This window comes from Sparus aurata, chromosome 17 (genome assembly GCF_900880675.1).
Source record: "Sparus aurata chromosome 17, fSpaAur1.1, whole genome shotgun sequence".
In the NCBI taxonomy this organism is placed as follows: domain Eukaryota; kingdom Metazoa; phylum Chordata; class Actinopteri; order Spariformes; family Sparidae; genus Sparus; species Sparus aurata.
The window spans coordinates 25,823,242-25,840,529 of record NC_044203.1 but is presented as its reverse complement, the minus strand read 5'-3'; the positions used below and the strand labels follow the sequence as shown (position 1 = coordinate 25,840,529).

At 45.5% G+C, this 17,288-nt stretch overlaps 1 protein-coding gene across 3 annotated transcripts in view; it reads right to left on the bottom strand.

Moving 5' to 3' along the window:
* erfl1 (Ets2 repressor factor like 1) overlaps positions 1 to 16,202 on the bottom strand; it is a 44,332-nt gene extending 28,130 nt beyond the window's left edge. The window contains exons 1-2 of one of the 3 annotated variants that reach the window (XM_030392681.1): positions 16,075 to 16,202; positions 12,192 to 12,389 (exon numbers count right to left, since the gene is read on the bottom strand). Coding sequence is in view for 2 of the 3 variants with exons in the window: in XM_030392679.1 (XP_030248539.1) it covers positions 12,192 to 12,389; positions 13,117 to 13,175 (257 nt within the window). In the remaining variant the exon portion in view is untranslated. Of the gene's footprint in view, positions 1 to 12,191; positions 12,390 to 13,116; positions 13,758 to 16,074 lie in introns of those variants that run through there. The other 2 variants (XM_030392679.1, XM_030392680.1) reach the window with 2 other exon arrangements.
* Positions 16,203 to 17,288: the final 1,086 nt, after the last annotated feature.

Here is a 17,288-nt window from a genome sequence, read left to right as displayed (position 1 = left end):
TAAGAACTTGATGAAATCCGCCGTGCCCACCAGGACTATAGAGGTGAGCGCTCACATACAAATTGCCGTTGATAAAGAGAGAAGGGGAAGCCCCGACATCACACACCTTAAACCCCATCCCCTTCACACTGGTTCAGATAAAAAAACAAAAAAAAACAGTATCCTACCCAGAGTGCACTGCAGCTGGCAGCATGTGGGATCTCCAGGGGAAGGTGAGATAGACTTTATTGAACAAAAATGCTTCTGATTTGCATCTGTTTTCAGTGGAGCCACTTATGTTTGACTGGGGATCACATCATTACAATGTATTTCATCAATAATGTGTGACACGTGGGAATATTCCAGCTTTGTTGAACTTTGACCCTGTTAGGTTTTGACCATCGAGAGTGCAGTTGCAGTCGGATAAACTATGCGGTCGTTTGTCCAAATTTCCAGAAATGCTGTGGTGATTAATTAGTGTCGTACACAGCAGCCTCAGCATGACAAAATACCTCCCTTCAAATGGAGCAAATGATTATAACATCAGGATAGGTAATCAGGACTTCATATAAACCACAAAACAAGTATGAAAGCTCAAACTAAAAATATTATTAAAGAAGAGGATGAGGTATTTATGGTGTCCTGGAGACAGATATTTAGAGTTGATGAAAGCAGATGTAGTTAGATAAATAAGTAATACCTGACTTCTGGTGTAATTCGTATGGATCCAGCCTGTCTGCATTCTTACTCTGACCTCCAAACCTTACTTAATGTCACTGTGTCCAACTGAATATCTAGAAAAACTTTAAAATCTCGCACTTGGTCACAAGCTTTGGGTTTAATGGGCCCTATCAAGGTGCCACTACCCATAACCCTGTGGCATGCATCATTTTAGGTTTATCTATGTGGATGTTGTTCCTACAACATCACAATTAATCCTGCTCCAGGATCATTATAGCAACCAATGAAGAAGGACTAAGTCTAAGGAGGAAGTAGGTTGTCGTGGTCACGGTGTTAATGTCCTGCCTGGGACTTATTGTTGTATCGCTGACATGTTATTTTTAGGCTTACTTGACTTAATGTTTTCAGTTTGATTAGGTAAAGGCATTCAAATAGACCCTTGGTCAGCATCAATAATCCTGGAGCAACATTAATAATAATGTTGTAGGAATGCCAACTTGGACATGAAGAGTGAAGAAATTTATACTCAAAGACCGGCAAGTCTCTATGTTCAGATCTTAATGGATTGATTCCACCTCTGTGGGAAGAGTTGGACAAAAGCTGGCATGGCAGATAGCTTTACGATGCTGTTGTAGACTGATCAGAGGGTATCGAGAGAAACCACGGCTAACACCTGGCCAGTGAAAACTCCTGTTACATCGCTTAAAGGTGTCTAGTATTACTTTCCTAGTGTCGTTCCCACTTTAGTCCATTTCATCTAATAATAAAATGTGGGGGCGTCTGGGTGGCTTAAGGGTTTATGCTGACCATATAAATGTAGTCCATTTTGTTGCATATCATCGCTTCCCTCTCTGTCTCTCTCTCCCTTTCCCCTCATGTTCTGACATCTCTCTATTATAGCAGTCGGATAGTGCCAGAAAAACAGACAGACGTCTGTGAGATAATGTACATAAAGTTAACTACTAAAGATGGAAGCAACTATTGAAAGCTAATTAAACCAGGTGTTATTTATTTTAGCAATGATGTCATAACCTTCCGTTTATAGTCGTTGAGTCGTTTCTATTAGTTTTTCAGGTCTTTTGAAACGTTCCAAAATAAACAAATAATGCATTTTTAATGACAGTCCAGAAACTGAGTAAAAATCATCCGTAAATGTGGAGAATCGATACAACTTAACACCATTTAAAACAGTGTTGTTTTGTACTGTAGACCGTCTTACATCTTAGTTTTCAGACAGTTTATATTCCCTGCTGGTCATTGACCGGGTTTTGTGGACCTTAGGGTCATGAAACACATTCAGCACATTGATGAACACAAACTTTGAAGTCAAGAAAAATATTTCAAACACAAACAAGACCCCCGCAAACTCAGAGTTCAACGAGCACAGATTCTAAATGAATGGATATACCAGCCTCCATGTTGTACTGTAGGAGGTTTGTCCGCTTTTTAAAATGACGACTGTCTCCTCTGTCATGACTGTTTCCGCATTTGCTGCGATTTCTAATGTCTATTCTGTCTCTACTTAATGCCAGCTCTGTCTCTTCCCATTACACAGACGTCCTGGGCTGTTGCATTTCTATTGAAGTCATATATCCGTGTGTGCACACACAGACACGCACACACACAAAAATTCAATCTCTCCGTCTTTCTATCTGTGTTTCCCTCTCCCACTCTCTCACACAGACACGCACACACAAACAAAGCAACGCACACACACACACACACACACACACTCACACACTCAGCGCCCGTCTGCCCCGGCCCCCGTCGGCCCTCTCGCCTGTGTGCGTGTCAAATCGAATCTCCACCTCAGTGCGTAGTACACCTGCTGTGCCGGCGTATAATGCGCTGCATACAGTGAGTGCACGATGACGGATTACTGAATTAGACCAATAATGACAAGTGACACTTCTGTTACCGCTCCCTGAGCCACTGCAGAGAAAAGGGGAGAGGTGTAAATAAAGAACAGACACGGCGACAGAGAGAGAGAGAGAGAGAAGATGGGTGAGATGGAGAAAAAAAGCAGAACAGAGATGGAGGAAGTCATGGAGATGGATTGGGAATTTTCAGCTTGTTCTGTAAAAATAAATAAGTTCTGTTTCATTCAATTTCAACTTCTCTGTCCTGTATCTTTTTTTTTTTTTTTTTATCCTCTCTCTGTTTCCGAGAATCATATCACAATCAGTGCTGGGAGGATTGTTTTTCTTTTATTCCTCTTCCTGTTGTTTTCCCCCTTAATACAAATTTCAAGACGAGGCCCCACCTGTGGTCGAGGCATCAGCTTAACTCAAATCCTGGCAGAAAAATGAAAGGCAACGCCTCAGCAGCCTCACATGTTTGGCTAGACAGAAGTGTTCGGAGAAGTTTTGACGTGTTTTCTTAATGAATATACATGAAATGTAGAGCAGGGTAATTTGAGAGTGTCCACCGGTTGGAGACCGGGGCACTGTATCTGCAGGATGTCTGGCCCCCCCATGGACCTGGGTCTCCGCAGGCCTGTGCTCAGGATACAAAACCATGCCAAATGAGGAAGAGGAGGTGCAATCCTCCCTGGGACCACATGAATAAATCAGCCTACCACCCGGTGCTTCTGTACCGGGGCAAAGACTCACTACAGGAGCACACAGAGAAAACGTACACTATGCATTCATTCAGCCATGCACACATGCAGAGGAGAAACTGAAAAACAAGACTCCATGTAGGTGTGAAAAAACGGCTGTAAGCTTGTTTTTGGAGGTTAGAGACTTGATGCAAACATCAATGAGAATATTTGTGTTGGCGCTCTGTCAACGGTGTCATCCTCCTGCCTATATTGTATCATAATGGGGAATCATTGGGGAATATAAGCCTGCCAAGCCCTCAAGTCGCTGTGCCACAGTCGCGTTTGGCGCGCGAGCCAACGCTTAAAGGCACAAGCAACTTCCCCAACTTATACCTTCTGTACATCTGCACCCGCCTGACAGACAAAGCAAGGCTGCTGTGGGGAAGAGGAAGAAGTGAGCACTTAACTGGGACAAACGCTCACATAGAGAACGAGAGCAGAGGCCCAATTGGAGCTGGAGATAGAGAGCGAGGGAGCAATAGGGGGAGCACAGAGGAAGGAAGACAGAAAGAAATATTGACAAAGCCTAGATATACACATAAGTCACCCGACACGACCCGCCTGCTCCCCTGTATTTTATAGAGCTGCTCTGCGCTGGCGGAACAGCATGACAGGCCAGTTCCTTCAACGGAAAATATGGTCCCTCTCTACCCTCCCGCCTCACGCTCCGCTATCACTCCTGTTTTCTGTCTATCCCACCTGATATCATTCTGTCACCTCTGCGCCGGGCTCTTTTTTCCATCATCCCTCCTATTTCTCTCCTCCCCGTTTTTCGCGCTTTTATTGGTGCTCTGCATCGCACCCGTCATGTTTCACTCCTCCGTTTCTATCCATCTTCATGTCGCTCTCTTAATCCCCTCTCATTTGCTCTCCTCGGCCCTCATCCCTCCCGTTTCTCTTCCTGCTCTCCCGGAGCCGTTTCCGCGTGCTGCCCCATTTCCACCTACTCCTCTCCGTTTCCCTCATTCTTCCTGATTCATTTCCTATCCGCTATCCGTTCCATTCATCCCTCTCCCTCCTATTTGTGCTGCGAACAATCACCATCCCTCTACCCGAGGCTTTCCTGTCCCCATCCTACACCTTTCCAACTATATTTCCTCTGACCTCCGTGGTTTTCCTCCGTGGTTTTTAGCTCATCTGTCACTCTGTCTGTCTATCAGCCCTGTGAACTTCATCCGTCCACTTCTTCAAACTGAATACTTTACATTTTTCGCCTTTCTTCCTTCTTTCTCCTTCCTTATAGATTTTCCTTTGTCTCTTCTTCATGGAAATAAGCATATGCATTCAACCACTATTTTGCTGTTTACACTGTTGTCTTCCCCTCCGGTTCCTTCTCCCCACCTCTCTCCCTTTTCTTTTCTTTCCTTTTTCCTCCTTTCTCCTCTCTCCCTCTGCATTCCAGCCAGCCCTCCCTCTCTCATCCGCAGCCTGAGCACAGAGCCCCATGTGTCGGAATCAATTAGGGCTGAGAGCCGTCGCGGCCGCTCTTTCACGGAGGTAAATATTAAACTGCACCAAGCACCGAGGAGGAAGAGAGAGAGGGAGAGGAGGGGAGAGAGGGAGCCCTCCGTCCCTAATCCACCGCATCGATCAGGCGGGGATGAGGGTAATATATTATTTTGACAAGATACGATTCTCCGACGCGCACCGCTATCCCCGGCGATCGATTTCTTTTTTCTCTCCTTTTTTCTTTCCTTTTCTCCCCCTCAGCGAGTGGGACAGAGTTTGTGTGTTACTGTGTGTGTGTGTGTGTGTGTGTCTGAGATAGGGTGTGAGCGTGCGCGCGCGCGTGTGTGTGTGTGCGCGTGTGCATTTGTGTGTTGTTGTCGGGCGTCGTGGCGTGTGCATGTGCAGTGGAGTGTGGATGGGTGACAATAGGAACAGCATTAGGAAATGTGGGGAAGAGATGAGGATGGTGCTGCTAGTAGGTCTGCGCTTTTACAAACAAGCTCCTGTCTAAACAGCTAAATCACACGCTCGTCCAAAGATGGATCGCTGAGAGGGGAATCTGAGATTTGTATTTATTTTCCGGGGGTATATGCAAGGTGCCGCTGAGTGCGGCAGGGTGTCAGGGTTATACAGTTAGTCAAATAGGCAGAGCTGACCTATTGTAAAGTTAAGTGTCCTCCCCCGCACGGTCCCCTCTGCTCCTGTGCCTCCCCTCGATATCGCTTTGTAAACTGTGTCTAAATGCTAAATTCCCGGATCAATTTTTTTTATTCAACCTCTCCCCCCATCAACGCTCCCTCTGCCCCCTGCCTCTGTCCTCTTCTAACAGCTTCAGTCTTGCTGTCCTCCAGTGATGGAGGGTGTCCTAACAGCCCTGTGCATGTCTCTGTGTGTGTGTGTGTGTGTGTGTGTGTGTGTGTGTGCGAGCGCGCAACATATTCTCTCAGTAGGTCAAAGAAATCTGACAAAAAAAATGAAGTTTTCACATCTCATCCTAAAGAAAATCCCACACCTTGCTTTCAAAGGGCACAATTTTGTAATTGAATAAAATGTTTAAGGTCATAGCTTTCATGGTTAAGGTATATTATATAGTTTTTAGCACTTTAAGGTGCTTTCAGCTCGTTGTTTTGTTTCTCTGACTCACAATTAGATTGCATAGTTGAGTCTCACAGCTCTCGTCAACCCCCGTATAAAATCACAAGCGGCCATTTCCATCTAAAACGTTTGGATGAGGTGAATGAACGCTACGTGGCTGGCATGAAACTGCAGACAATCTAGGAAAACACTTGCTAGAGGAGAAAGTCCAGCTATGAGGTAGGCTTAAGAGATAGATATTTTGCTCAGGTGTCGGAGGAGACCAAAAAGTAGCAAAAAGGCCTGTGAATATTCAAATGACATTCAAATGTTTGCAAAGAGATAAGCTATAACTACTTGATAATGACTGATGATGTCCACTGCCAATGTTTTGCACAGGAGACGCGAACCTGCTACAAACCAATCCGCCATCCACAGCCCAAAACAAAGTCCACTACCCTGAATACAGATAGCAGCAAGTTAGCTGAGCAGCAGGAAATCCAGCGTCACACAGGATTGTGTTGACAGTATTGATTGTGTTGGTCTCTGGCGTTCATAGACAAACACAAATCCACCGCATTTACTTGAAGTACAAAAATACGCTTCAGGTCGTGGGTATGCTCCAATAACGCAAGTGACACTCGGCCGTACTGATTAAAAAACAGTGGCGCCATATCCATCAGACGGCGTAGAAAAGCCTCGAGATTCCACCTTGCTAGTGTTCATGAAGTGCTACCTGTCTTTGGCACTGAATGTTGGAACTGAATGTCATTATTTTTCAGTCATTATTTTTCCTTGGAGACTTGGCTGGTCGAGCGTATCGGTCGCTCTATTTCTCTGTAATTGTTTTAGATTAATGTCTTCCCCCCTAGTGGTCAGAAATCGCTTAATGTAGCTTTAAGTTTATATTCATTCGGTGAGGAAGATGATAATCAAATGCATCATTCAAATAAAAACAGAACTGCAGATGTCCCATTATATCAAGGCTTACGCCTGAGTGTGTGTGATTGTGTGTGAGAGCACTTGAACATGAAGACACGATGACCCTGGCAGACGGCAGCAATGCAACCCATAGGACAGTGTGTTGGAATACAGAGCACGAACTATCAAGGTTGTAAAGTCCCTAAGAGTGTATCAAGGGTGCACACAATTCTATAAATAATTTCTATACGTTCGTGTGTGTCTGGACTACGCATCTCAGTTCCAACTCGTGCTTTCGAACGTTGCGCTGATTCAAAACCCACAAGAAACCTCGTGTCTCCACATGCACACACCCCGGCACCCAACCAGTTTCCTGTCGCAGAAAGCTCTCTCCAAACAAGCCTGACGACGCCCGCTGGTGTCTCCTCCAGCTCACTCCGCTCTCTCTTACTCCTCGTCTCCCACGTTCTCGTGTTTCTGCCTGCCGTGACTTAGTTTTCCTCTTTCTTTCTGTCCGTTCTCGCTTTTATTGTGCCATTTTCTGCCACTTTGGTCCAAGAAAGGGAGGCCGTAATGCAATCTCTCCCCCTCTCCGTCCCCTGCTGCGAGGGAGAGTAGCTTGGCCTGTGTGCTGGGCCGGGGAGAAAGGGGAGAGACGGGGTCAAGGTGAGCTCTAATACACTATTGATCCGCCCCAATTGAAAACCTGATGGAAATTTTACCCCCCTCCCCTCCTTTCCTCCTCATCCTTCCCCCGCACCCCTCTCTCTCTCTCTCTCTCTCTCTGTTTCCCCCCTCCCTCTTTCGTCTAACCCCCCTCTCTCTTCCTATCTCCCACTCTTCTCTTCCCTTATGTCTTTTTTCCTTTCCTGTGTGTATCCTCCCTGGTGTCTGGAGTCTTCCTCTTTTTCAGTGTCTCTCCCTGGTCGCTCCAATCTGTTTTCTCTCCCAGCTGAATGTCTCTTTCAACCGCTGACCACTTTCTCTACCTTGCTATCTATCTTTGTGCCAGGCAGCGTTCTGCCTCCATGTCTTTTAAACCGCGCCTCTAATCATTTCCTCTCTTCTCTTCTCCTCCGTTTGGTCTCGCCGTCTCCCCTCTTTTCGAGCGTGTTCCTCTCTTTTCCCTTCAAATCCCTTGCTAACCCTCCCCTCCCTGCTGTTTCTGTCTCTCTCACTCATTTTCCCTCATCCCCCTCTCTGAGTGTGCATCAGATGGTCCATTTCTCTCTAACCCAGTGCATATTGATCCCTATGGCAGTAGCATGCAGGGTGAGGGCTGCGAAAACCACTGCTACAGTGTATTAAACGCCACAAACGCTTTGGACGCGGGGCCCGAGACACGCCTCCCCGGCAGGGCCCTGTCAATAGCTGCTCCCTCCTGTCAACAGCAGCCAAATGGCCTCTCAATCTGAGACTTGTGATGGGCTACAGATTGGTACACAGAAACTGCAAGTGGATGCGCCACAAAAAAAAAAAAAAAAAATAGACTGAATCTTGATCGGAGCAAAGCCAGGATTTAAAAAAGAAAAAAATGAAATGAAACACGGAGATATGTAGGTAATGTTCCCCATAATGGCGAGCTGCTGTTAAAAAACAGATGTATTCAGAAAGTCAATGAAATCATGTAAAACCATTTCCATTCAGATGCCTCGAATGTTGCACAACAAAATCTATGACCTCTGCTTTCAATTTGCTCCATTCTTTGCCTTAACAGGCTACATAATAACACACTGTTGTCCTGCAGTTATGTGGAACAGCAATTATGGACGCAGCCGGGTGTGCTATACACTGTTCAAGCACATCAAACAAAAGAGGCACAAACACTGGGGAGGGCCTGAACAATAGAGATGGCAGCAACAGAAGTAAACCTTTTACAGCTACCCATTACTTTCCCACTTAACAAGACAGACCACAACCTCTCTCCCTCTCTCTCTGACTCTATGCAGAGTTGGCTGCTATCACCGCACTGCTTGAGTGGGAGATAAATGGAGTGAGCGCGCGTATGTGTGCGTTTGATTTATGTACTGTTGTGTACGTGTCAGGCGGCCGAGCTATCAGGACCACCATCTCCCAATAGACATAGAAATGCTACAGCAGTGTAGGGACCCCTCTGTCGACCCGGAGACCCCTGATACACATCTGGAACAACAGAGCACGCCGAGCGGGGATTGGAGGGGTTTGTTGGAGTAGGAGGAGGAGGAGGAAGACTAAGAATAAGAGGAGAGGAAGAGGAGCAGGAAGAGGAGCAGGAAGAGGAGGAGGAGGAGGAGGAGGAGGAGGGGAGCTATCGTCATTGCTTCTGTGCTTCTTCATTCAAAGGAGATTCGTTCACTCTGTCCCTCGCTCTCCGTCTCTCTCTCTCTCCTCTCCGCCGCCGTGCCTTCAACCTCAAGCGCAACTTTACAACTTCTGTCCGGCCTCTCTAGGAGGAATAATCTCACAGGTAGCCGAGCTCTCACACGCAGACTGGAGGTCCTGGTTGGCTGCTTTGACATTAAGCTTCTGTCAACAGGGTCAGGAGTTACTTCTGTATGATCCCGATCTCACGGGAAAACCATAGTTATTCAAAGGGATACCAGTGTGTAAAGAGGACCTGTGACCAAAACCCGCACGGCATGTTTCATCTCTCACTCTTACCCTCCGCTTGACCTTTAACACTTTTCGCACTTTACTTGGAAGGTGGATCTAATTTTAAGTCGCATCTGCGCGTGGAGTGGAAAAAGAAGCGTGTTGAATAAACACATCTCACGGTTCAAAATATGTTGCCACGTTTCCTCTTTCTAACTCGTCCACTAACCGGCACTTAGAGTTTGGACGTATTTTCCCACTTTTCTCTTTCAATCACTCCTTCTTTCTCCCCCTCGTTGTCTCCTCTCTTAACCCCCCCCCCCCCCCACGCTACCCTCCCCACGCTTCACCCTCTCCATCTATTTCCTTCTCTCTAGGAAGGAATCAGTCTCACCTTAATTGCTCTTAAATCGGATTAATGACTGACCGGGGACAACTTGACTTAATCTCTCTTCTAGTAAATCTCTTCCTCTCCCCTCTTCTCGTACATCACTCTTAAACATTTTATCCTCCCTCGCTCTCTTTATCTCTCGTCCTCTCTTTCTTGTGTCCCCCGCTCACTCTTTGGCGTCACCTTTTCACTTTGCTTTGCTCTCCGTCACCTACTCTGCCTCCTCCGTTCTCCATCACTCCCCCACCCCTCCCGTGAGTCAATCATTCTTTCATTTTTTTGGACGCACTCTGTCATGCTTCAGCTCTGCTCGTCATCCGGGTCCCTTCATCATTCTTCGCCCCTTCTCTCGACAACTTTCTATCATCCTTCAACTTTGGCGTCCCGAGATTTTCGGCAAAACCTCTTTGACTCGGCTGTCACTCCGCCTCTCCATCCTCCACTTTGTCTGTCTCTCTCTGTGTTTCTCTCCCCCTACAACAAGCTTGGCCAGTCGCAGGCTGTTGTGTACGTATGTGTTAGCAGATGTCGATGTGGGCCTGTCATTGCCTCCTAAGTGCTTTGGCAATACTAGGGATCTGCTGTCATGCCAGTGCAACTAATCTCAATCGAATTACATTGAGCTCGTATTGAGATGGAGATAGAGGACATGAGCGTCTGTCTGTGTGATTGCCCAAGCAGTTCACTGGCACCTTGAGTGAGTGGGAAAGTGCACACGCGCACATTCAAAACACCAGTTTTCGTGGCGATGACATCATTTCGATCATCAAGCGAGTGGCATTGCCCGTAAAACCACGGCAAGAAAATACAAAGTGCATTACAGCTCAATACAAACAACTGCCGCCATGTCATACTGGGGTGATCCTTGTTAAGGGCGTAAGGGCAAAGAGACTTTGCCACCTCCCAAACCCCTGCAGTTTGAAAAAAAAACTGAGGGAAAAAAGAGGCCAGCCTTGTGGACAAAAGCTCATTTTCCTCTTGGTTGCACACTGCTGCAGGCGGGCTAACATGCCACGGGAGAATTCAACCACTCATACACCTTTGTTTTCCTCAGGTTTTTCTCAACTTTACACACAGCAGCAGAGCCATAACCAAGAGTGAAGCAGGATTACTATGTCAGCTCGCAAGGCGCCTGCATGGCCTGTCCAGCCTGGGGCGAATTTTGACGATCAGAGAGCCACAAAGTCTCCCGTTCTTTCTTCTTTTTTTCTTCTTTTATTGTGGTGACAAAGGCAAATCTGGAACTTCCATATGCGGGCACATTCCAGTTTTGCTTTGAGCCACTTCCACGTTTCTCTCCACTCGCCAGCTCTTCCAAATCCCCCAACTGCCCCTGCCACGACCACCACCTCCCGACCCATGCATGTCCATCTGCTTCACAGCGCTTCTGTATCTGTCCTCTCTCTCTCTCTCTCTCTCTCTCTCTCTCTCTCTCTCTCTCACACAGTGCAGTCAGGATTAAGCATTTATCTCGGTGGTCCTCCTTTCGGCCCTAAACGCCCGTGAGGATGATAAGAGTCGCTGGGATTTGTCAAATTGTGCGCCATTGATTAACTGACCTTTCACGCCTGCAAGTCTCTCAGCCACTCCACTAACTGCCGACAGGCTAGATAGAGAGATAGATGGGTACATCTGGCTGTTATTATTGTGTACAAGTTTGTAGTTACCAGGTGTGGCAGCGGGAGACAACAGGGTGCGAGGGCCACGGGAGAGAGGGAGAGGGAGGGGGGGTAGCAGGACAGCGGCTTGGAGATGATGGGAAAGATACAGGAGGAGTCCTTCAATTGCCCTATAGGCTCGGAGTGTAACAGGTAGACGTGTGTCTACAACCAAACAGCAATGCACGTTGAATAATGAATAATGAAACAGAAATTTTAAGGTGCGCTAAGGGGCTAATATCAGACAGGAAGAATTAAGGGGGGGCAGAGGAGCCGGAGGAAGTGTTCTGGCTGGAGGAGAATGCTGCATGTGATCTGTGATGGCCAAAGGCGATCGCATGGCACATTTGACACCTTTGATTATTCACAGACAAGACTGTGTTGCTTCAGCGCCGACACATTTTCAAAAGCAAAATAAATGAATGAATAAATAAATGAGGTACAGCAGAAAAACCTCAAATGCAAAACTGGTCCAAGTGCCCAAAGAGAGACATCTTGCAGAGTTCAAAACTGAAGCTACACCACAATCAAAATGTGTGTTCGCAATTTATGATGCTGAGAGAGACTCTCAAAGACTTCATAACAGGCAGAATTATCTCTTTAAATTAAAAAATACAACAACAACAAGAAGACAAAAAACAAGTGTCCCAGTTTTTAATCTCCAAGTGGGCACATTTTGTTCTTCAGCTTTGGATCAATAACACGTGACTCCTCCCATGGAAAAAAAAACAAAAAAAACATCTTGACCTAAAGTGACTTTTGTGAACATTGTGTTTTTTTTTAATTTTTTTAGGTGCAATTAACGAGTAGTAGAGAGAGACTCGACAGAGTGAGGATGAGGAGGAGGAGGAGGAAGTTCACCCACCTGGACTTCCGCGTCGCCCGCCTCAGAGATACACCTGAGGCCGAAGCCCGATCACCGTCTCTCGGGCTGAACTGGACTTCTGTTTCTTTTTCGCCGCTGCGCTCGTCTCGACCCGGGAGGGAGGAGGAGGAAGAGGAAGAAGAGGAAGAGGAGGCGAGAGGGGGGAAAGTGCCGCTGTCGCACTGCACGAAGGCGTCACTAAAAAAAAAAAAATAAAATAAAAAGACAAGAGATTATACATTTCATGTCATTAGACTGTCATAAGACGTCTGTGTGTAAATTTCAGACTTCCAATCAAATGATAGGATCAGTGAGTAAACTTTGGGTGCGGTGATGGTTTTGGTCCAGCTGAGAGGAGCCGATCCTGGGGCTTGTGCTGTGTTGTTCTCCCGCAGGAAAACTGCTGCCCCAAAGACCACAGATCAATCACCTTATTTACTCTTTACTGTCATTCAGTAGCGGAGACAGCGAGGGGGAGGAAGAGATGAGAAAAATCAACTATAATATCCCTTTTATGAATCAAACATGCGTCTTCTGCGCGCTAATTTGGGAACGACCTTATCGCAAACTGTTGGTATTTCTCCTCTTCCTCTTCAATATTTCAACAAAATCCCCAAAGTGAGTTACAATTATATAATTATATCCATATTGAAGCCCTCTGAAATGCGTATCTGAGGTTATAGCTCTTTTTTACGCACGGGATGTCTCCGGGTTTTATCGGCGCACAGAGCGGATACAGAGGCCCTGAACGCAGCTTCACTGCGAGGCTCTGCTGCTGTCTCGTTATCGATATCTGAGAAGCTTGCTGGAAAGGATATTGACCGCACTAACTAGCCGCACTTTGATCATACGAAATTGCTTTCCAGATGACAACACATTAAGGATGAGAGCATTTTAAAAAAATCAAAACCCGCTTCTCGCGCACCTGTCAGAAGTTTCTCTTCCGAACGAGATGGAAATGAGGAGAGAGGTGAGAGCCCCCATAGGTCGACTGCCGTGATGAATAAAAGAAAGCCGATAGTCTGTTTCCAAAAGAAAAAGCAGGACTGAAGAAAAGAGAAAAAAATGGGAAGGGAGGCTATCTCAGAAATATTAATTCCTCATCGAGGAATCTCGATCATAACCCGAAAAGTAAGTCTGATTCTGAGCTTTTCTTTTTTTTTTTACTCGACATAAAACAAACGCAGGGAACTCCTGAAAAAATTAGGAATTTAATCTAAGATAATAACTGGAACAATCCTCTACAAATAAAGCAAAAGAAAAGAGGAAAGGCTTAAAAAAAACTATTATATTTATATTTTCTGAGTGGAAACGGCGGCGGGTGAATTACGCACAGGAGAGCAGTGAATTAGGGGAGCATTTTCAATTCTTTTAAGGTTGAATTTAATCTGTGCGAATTTAACCACGCAGACATTCAAATGATAATATAATACAATAATCGAAAATAAAGAGAAAATAGCGAGGAGTTTCAAGTTCAAACCAGGAGGCTTTGAAAAATACACTCTTGGGTGCAGATTATTCGTTCGATACGAAAATAATCATTTGAAACGAAAAATGTTAAATGAGAGCACGCTGCAATCGATTATCAAAATTATTATTATTAGATTAATATATTATAATATTAGAGATATTTATAATATGTGCCTGCACAGTACAGTAAGCCTTAAAGCGCTGATATTATATTTAAAAAAAAAATAACTGGACGAGTTGCAAAGTCGGCCCGTGCAGAGGTGAAGAGGGATGAAGGAGGGGAGGGTGAGTGACGTGGCGAGAAATTTCCCCAAATGCCATTAATGCCGGAAATATTTCCACCAAGTATTGACAGCGGCGGAGACGGATGAGAAGGGGGCCGGCGAGGAGACGCAAGAAAGCGGGGAAATAATCCAATTAATCGGCCTGATCCGAGAGACGAGACTGGAGAGAGGAAGAGGAAGAGGAAGAGGAAGAGTCAACACGTTGGCCTGAAAAGTTCACACACAGAAAAACACAGGCAGGATGGAGAGAGGCTGCAGCGGATGGTGGAAAGTTGGTAAAAGACAAAACGAAGAGTAGAAAACCTGACTATTATTTCAATTAATTTCCTGTTTATTACTATTATTATTATTATTATTATTATTATTATTATTATTAATAATAATATTAAGAATAATAAATTAATTTGTTGGCAACTGAAAATTAAATAAATTAACCTAAAGCTTCCTCAATTAAATCCTCTGTCACACGCACACTCATGCACGTACACAGACACACGCACGCACACACACACACACACACACACACACACACACACACACACACACTCTAGCTATAAAACTTTGTGGAGGCAGGCTGAGCTGTGTAAAAAAAAAAAGTTCGCTGTGAATAATTGACGGCAGAAAAACAACATTGGTCGGGGTTAGGGTGGATCCATTGATCGATCTCTTAATCTGCAATAGTTACATGCATGTATTGATTTACAAACACTGTTTATCTGGAAATATACCGGCACAAATAATTGATGGAGCGCACCCACGGCGCGCATAAATATGCATCAAAGTTGTAAGGGGGTAAACACCTAAAAAGAGAAGAAAAATCTGAGGGAGAAAACCAGCGAATTCACATAAAGATTATTCCAAATATATATATTTTTTTGCTTCTTCAAGTTCGGCTCCGCGCCGTATCGACGCGCCCACTTCTGAAACAAACTCCCATGCGAGTGTGAAAAACACCCAAATCGCCGACTTCACTCCTGATAGTGTAAACTTCGGCATTTTCCTTTGGTGAACACATTGAACGGGGTGGTCACAGACGGTCCACGAGTTGATGCTGCTCGGTTGGATTTTTTAATTTAATTTTTTATTTTTTAGATGGAGTTGGGAGGGGAATATAAACTTGAAAAATCAAAAAACGAAATGTGTCTAGAAGGTGAGAACATTCTTAGAAAAAAAAAAAGTCAGGCTGTCCGTGGACTCCAAAAAAAACAAAACTGAAAGAAAACAACTGATTAATTAATCAGCCAATTATTTAAAAAAAAAAAGATGAAGATGAACCAAAAAATTGTCATCAGGTGGAGAGGACGTCTCAAAGCGAGAGAAGAAGAGAGAAGGAGCAGCGTGACGCACACACACACACACAATGCACCCGAGCGTGAACATCACACACTTTCTAACATATTTATAAAGATAAATTAAAAGAGGTCACTCTCTCACACACACACACATGCACGTGGAAGGAGAGAGAGAGGGTGAGAGAGGGCAAGGGAGAGAGAGAGAGAGAGAGAGAGAGAGAGCTCTCCGTGTGTGAGTGGCTGTTTAATTGACTGATTGATACGGCGGTGAGGAGGTGAGAGCTGGACGCTTTAACAAATAGAGACACTTAAAGGCTAATCCGGGCCAACGCCGGCAGCTGAACGCATCAAAGCGGTGCTCCGGTGTAGCCGAGACTCTCACACCTGCACACACGCACGCCAAAAACCGGAATATGTACTCTCGCTTCTCCTGCTGTGTGTGCTCGCCAAAAAAAAGGATTAAAACTTTCGCATCGTCCCCGAGAAGAAAAATCCAAGCTCGCCTGCGTAAATTACGCACGGTTCAACTTTTGTTGATGTTGTTGTTGTTGCACACGTTCAACCCTCAAACTGACCGTAAAACAAGCACAACAATTCCATTAATTCACAATAATATATATATATTCTAAATAAATGAGCAACAATATCCGCAGTTCCGCAGATCCATCACGACACATTTCAAACACACTCACTTGTGCAAACACAGACACAACTTTTCTCCTCGGGAAGAAAAAAAACCCAAAAACAAATCAAAACCCCAAAACAGATCACACATTTCTATTAGAAAATAAAGATAGATGTTATGTGTAATAAAAATGTCCAAAGAGGACAACATACCTCCGGTTTTTTTTTTATTCTCGGGAAGTGGCGTTAAAGCTCTCGCCGGCTGAAGTGCGACCAGTCTATCCACACGCATTCACTCTGACGGCGCAGCGAGCGAGCGAGCGACCGGAGAGGCAGCACTACTACCAACCTGAACCCGGGGAGGAGAGCAGAGGGAGGGGAGGGGAGCAGGGGGAGGAGGAGGAGGAGGAGGAGGAGGGAGGAGAGGAGGTGTGCATCTCTCTCTCTCTCTCTCTCTCTCTCTCACACACACACACACACACACACACACACAATGTCTCCCTCTCTCTCTCTCTCTTTCCGTGTGAGTGTGTATGTGTGTGTAAGTAGTTAATTAGTAAATCCCCATTCGCTGTGCCTCAGGTCGGTTTGTTTTCCCCGGTCGACAAGCCGAGAGGAAAGAGAATTTGAAGTAGGATTCGACCCGTTTCCGCTCCTGTGTCTCATATATGAGGTGTGTGTGTGTGTGTATGCCGAGTGTGTGTGTGTGTGTGTGTGTGTGTGTGTTTTCCCCTTTCAGGGCTTTCTGCGCCGCCTCGAGAAGGAGCCTCTCCATCCCCTCCGCCTCAACCTCTTGGCCACCAAGGAGTCAAACTGTTCATCAACAATGTTGACCCCCGAAAAAGTTGCTCAACTTGACTCACACAGCAATTCCCACAAACAAACAATGAAAAGTGGTCACTTGAAGGAGAAGCAGCTTGGATTCATTGTGCCCGACTGTGTTTCCTCTGACAGAAAACCTCCAGCTAAAACCCCTCCACCCTCCCCCCCAAAAAAATCTGGATTGGAGTCGGACACTGGAGGAATCACTGCTATTTCCTATCTTTACGTGGAGTGTGAAGCCACAATATTTTCTTCTCCTTCCATGAATATAAAGGAAAAAACCTCATACGCCGCTCACCAAAGGTCGAGCTCTTGCCTGTCAGTCTGGCTTTAGTAGAAGAAGAAATTCACTGTTTTTATCAGCAATTTCCCTGCAGCCAAACCCACATCACGATGAAACACATTATCTTCAACTCAATAGCATCACTTCTGTCAACCGTCTGCATAGATGGAATCACACACTCGCACTCACACACACACACACACACACACACAGAGTGGGGGAGAGCATGCCCTGGCTCCCATGCCAGTAAATCGACCCTGCCCTTAACAAACTTTAATTATTTAATTGATCTCCAATCAGCAACTTAATAATCAATTAGGTA